General features: G+C 46.9%; 1 protein-coding gene across 1 annotated transcript in view; it reads left to right on the top strand.

Annotated features, from left to right (window-relative positions):
• Window positions 1-1,251: 1,251 nt before the first annotated feature.
• The window catches only part of LOC105294866 (olfactomedin-like protein 2A), a 17,051-nt gene continuing 13,710 nt past the window's right edge, over window positions 1,252-4,592 (top strand). Inside the window, exon 1 of the mRNA XM_011364301.2 lies at window positions 1,252-1,515. Within this exon, the coding sequence (XP_011362603.1) occupies window positions 1,279-1,515 (237 nt within the window). The 5' untranslated portion in view covers window positions 1,252-1,278. The remainder of the gene's footprint in view (window positions 1,516-4,592) is intronic.

Genomic DNA, 4,592 nt, shown 5'->3' with positions numbered 1-4,592 from the left:
TCTTGGAGGAGGTGATGTGTAAGTAATGTGATGTAATGAGCCAAGGGAATATAGGGGATAGGGTTTCAGGATGAGGGCACCATATCTGCAAAGGCCCTGAGGCTGCAGGGGAGTGAAGGAAAGGGTGGCAGGAGGAGGGGTTGAGCGGAGGGTGACAGCTCACACAGGCCTCGAAGGCCACAGTAGGGACTTTGGAGATGGCAAATCACCCCCTCCATATGCAGATATTATTAAAGGGTGTGATGTGTGTGAAACCTGGGATGTAGTAAGTGCCCAATAAAAGGTTTCCATTCATATTTTTTACTATTGTGGTAAAATATACATAAAACAATTTTTACCACTTTAACCACTTTAAAGTATACAATTCAGTAGCTCTTAGTGCAGCCATCACCACTGTCTAGTTCCAGAACATTTTTATCACATTTTTATTACTCCAAAAGGAAACCCCATACGAATTAAGCAGCCACTCCCCATTTCTCCCTCCCACTAAATCCTGGCAGCTGCTACTCTGCTTTCTGTCTCTATGGATATAAATGGAATCATACAATACATAGCCTTTTGTGTCTGGCTTCCTTCATTTAGCACCATGTTTTCAAGGCTCATTCACACTGTAGCATGTATCAGTACTTCATTCCTTTTTATGGCCGAAGAATATTCCATTGCATAGATGTACCACATGTGGTTTATCCATTCATCAGTTGATAGACATTTGAGGTATCCCCTTCTTGGGGCTCTTGTGAATCATGCTGCTATGAACATTCATGTTCAGGTCTTTGTTTGAATACTCCAATTCTTTTGGGTATATACCTAGAAACAGAATTATCGGGTCATGTTGTAATTTTGTTTATTATATCCTTACTTTATTCATCTATTTTTCAGTTACAGTTGACAGTCAATGTTACATTAGTTTCAGGTATACAGCACAGTGGTTAGACATTTATGTAACTTATGAAGTGATTCCCCCCACCATAAGTCTAGTACCCCCACACACACACCATAAGTCTATGTTTAACCCCATCTGAGGAACAGCCAAATTGTTCTCTACAGCAGCCATTAATATTTTATTTGTTGTTGTTATTATAATGCCTCTATTTCCTTCCTTGCAAATGCTGCTGGCTTCTCAGCCTACTCTAAGGGTGCCCCCAAAGGCCAGGGACGTTGTTTTCTGCTACCTGTCTCCTTCTCCACCTCTCCTGTCCTATCCCCCTCTCCCCAGCACTGGCCTGTGACTCACCCAAGCCCGTCTTGCAGGTGTTTGGCGACGTGGACCAGGTGCGGATGACCTCGGAGGGCTCCGACTGCCGCTGCAAGTGCATCATGCGGCCGCTGAGCAAGGACGCGTGCAGCCGGGTGCGCAGCGGGCGGGCGCGGGTGGAGGACTTCTACACCGTGGAGACCGTGAGCTCCGGGACCGACTGCCGCTGCTCCTGCACAGCGCCGCCCTCCTCGCTCAACCCCTGCGAGAACGAGTGGAAGATGGAGAAACTCAAGAAGCAGGCACCTGAGCTCCTCAAGGTAGACTTTGCGGGTGGATAGTGGGGATGGGAACGCCTCTTGGATGAATGAATACCTAGCGTGGGCTGGCACCAGGATGTCCTGCCAATGAAAAGTCCATGTGCTCTAAGGCAGGTGCTGTTATCATCCCATGTCACAGGTGAGGAAATGGAGGCTTCCCGTGGTGAAGCCACTTCTTGCCCGAGACTATTTGGCCAGTAAGTGATGCAGGCAGCGTTCTTTGGCTAGTTTACCTGAATATATAGCCCCTTACCATCTAGTCCAGTCTCCTATATTTTACCCAAACCGGTTCATCTGTCGGCCCCTCTATATAGTATTTTAAATTTTAAACTTTGTGGCATTTTATTGTTTGTAATTAGTAATAATATTTTCCATACTCGAGTGCCACCTGCATGGCAGATGTTATGCTCGGGTGTTTTGATAGATTATTTCTCCAAATTCATAAACTATTCTGTGGGAAATGGGACCTTTGTCCTCATTTTATAGGCAAGAAAACTGAAGTTTGGAGAAGTTAGGTCACTGGCCCACATGCTCAAATAATGACATGTAACCCCAAGTCTATACCGTACTCGCATGTGCATTTTGTGCTTTCCCTCCCCCCACCTCCAGCCCATACCATAGACAAATTAGAAAGAAGCACCAGCTTTGGGGGAACACAGCCCTGTGGCAAGACCCATGGCTTGGATAGGCATGTGCACGTTAGATCGCAGTCCTCACAGCCAGCCAGACACCTTTGTGCCATTTATACCACGTATGTTTTGTGGGGATGAGATTTAAACCTAGGTCCTAATGTGGCCAAAGCATGTTCTGCCCACCTTGCTCTCCTGTCTTCCTTTTTGTAATGGACCAGATGATTTGGTGCTTTTGAATCTTTCTCTTTTATAATTTCTTCCAAACACGTGGGTATAAATTTTGCCTTTTTGGTGTCAAGAACCGTGAAAGTGACTGAACCGTTATCCTACATGGAAGCTAACACGTTAGCCTGCCAGTTTCATGGACCCTGGCAGAAGACACAAGCCTCCTGGGTCAGAAACAAAAGACATTATTCCTCACAGCAGCCAGCGTATCTACATTTTCTTGCCCTGGTTCTCACACTCCGGTTCCCATAGAGGGATGCAGTAAATGCCAGATAACACCTCCACGCACCGTGGGGTGTTTTTCAAGACAGGAGTTCCAACTTAGAGAATCCAAAAATCTGTCAAGAACTAATAGTTTTGTAAAATACTCTAAAAATGAATTCTTTTATAATGGACACTGAGTATACCCTCCCTGCTCCGGAAGGAAACACTATCCAAGGTTGTTCGTTTTACGAGATGGCCCGGAACAGACAGTCAGTGCCTCTGCATGTAAGACATGCAGAAAAGCAAGAGATCTGTGAAGAATCCTCTGCCAATATTTGGCTTAAAATGTTTTCTTTAAATTTAACTTTAGTTTTATTTTTATAACAACTGAATGGATACCAAAACTCTCAAAGTTGGGGGGTGAAGTAAGGTTTGAATTTTAGGCTAAGTGGCCTCTTGACAACTTGGCAGACCCTGGACCACACTGTCTCCTTGGGGCCTCACTAGGGCCCTGCAGACTCCAGGCACTGAAGACCAGTCTTCAGTTACAGGGACAAACCCAACTTCTGCTCAAGTCCACTTCTCAATAACTAAATAACTTCTCAAACTATTGGACATGAGGATATAATTTAATCCTTGCCACAAACCTTTGGAGAGGGAATTTATGGTCCCAGCTTTACTTGTGGGGGACTCTGAGGCCCAGAGAGGGATCGTGAATTGCCTAAGATCACACAGCAAGAAATTGGCAGCACTAAGAGTTGACCCAGGAATTCTCTGCTGTGTCTTCTTGCCCACAGGAGTCCCTAGGCAGCTGTCTCAGCCAGGAGCCCATCAGCACACAGCAGTCTTGGGGGATTTCATTCAGCCTGATAGGACCGGAGTGGGGTGGTGGCGGAATTGACCTAGCAGGCGGAGTTAAAGGAGGAAGAGAAAATATTCTGCCTCGTTGACACTGCAGGAGTCGGGGCGGGTACCTGAGAGGTACCCAGAGAACCTCAAGAGGAAAAGAGAGAGTAGAGGTAGTATGAGACAGGGCTAAGGCCTCTCTCTTTTGGCTTGGCTCCCTTTCCCTCAGCAGAAGGCTCTCTGTGGGCAGGCCTCCAGGAGAAGAGGTTAGGGGTAGCGTGAGGGGGAAGGGGACTGGGTGCACCCACCCTATGCTCACCCCTGGACTCTACCTCAGCCCTTCTTCTTGAGCTAAGAACGCCAGCTGTGTGTGGCCTTAGTTGAATGACTGAGTAGAAAGGGAGGATTCTAGATCCCCTTTCTTGGGGAGGTTTGCAACAGGGGTATGCCTCTCACCTCTTCACTCCCTTCCTTTCTGGATAGAAACCAAACACAGCCCTACCCTTGAGGAATCCCCAGTCCATGGGGAAAGAGCTCCTGCCCCCAACAATGGCAGTGTGATTGGCACTAGGTTGAGGGATGTCCCGGGGACCATGGGAAGCCAGAGGAGGAGGTCATGTTAGGGCTGGGCTTTGAGGGGTGTGTAGGAGTCCCTCTGGCAGAGCAGGAACGAAGGCATGCTGGGTGAGCAGTGGAGTGGGTGTGGCATGAGGTGCCTCCCTGCCCTCTCTCTGCTTCAGCCCCACTGGCCACCTGCCAATGTCTCTAACAGTGCTTCTCATACTATCTATGGTGAAAGACCAGTTGTTTAAAAATCTGTCAAGAACTGATACTTTTGTAAAATACTCTAAAAATGAATTCTTAGAAAAATGAAACAAAAACAGACACACAGTGTACTTGTCTTGTTTTGTTTTTTTAGTGTCCAGATATACAATTTTTCTGTGTGATGTGTCTCCAAGTGTCTATAAACCTCTTCTCTCGTTTTTTATAATTATTTTATCACAGACTAGTCAGGAGCAGTTTGACTGTCGTGAGTCCACAGGCCACCTTTTGAGTAGCAAGACTCAAACTCACCTCCAGCTCTTGGCACAGGCTGCTCCCTTGGCCTGGAATGGCTTTCTCGTGCCATCTTTGCTCCCTCAGAACTCAGCTCAAGCAAAACCTCTTCCC

This window comes from Pteropus vampyrus, unplaced genomic scaffold (assembly GCF_000151845.1).
Source record: "Pteropus vampyrus isolate Shadow unplaced genomic scaffold, Pvam_2.0 Scaffold95, whole genome shotgun sequence".
NCBI classification, from domain to species: Eukaryota; Metazoa; Chordata; class Mammalia; order Chiroptera; family Pteropodidae; genus Pteropus; species Pteropus vampyrus.
This window is presented reverse-complemented; position numbering and strand designations above follow the sequence as displayed.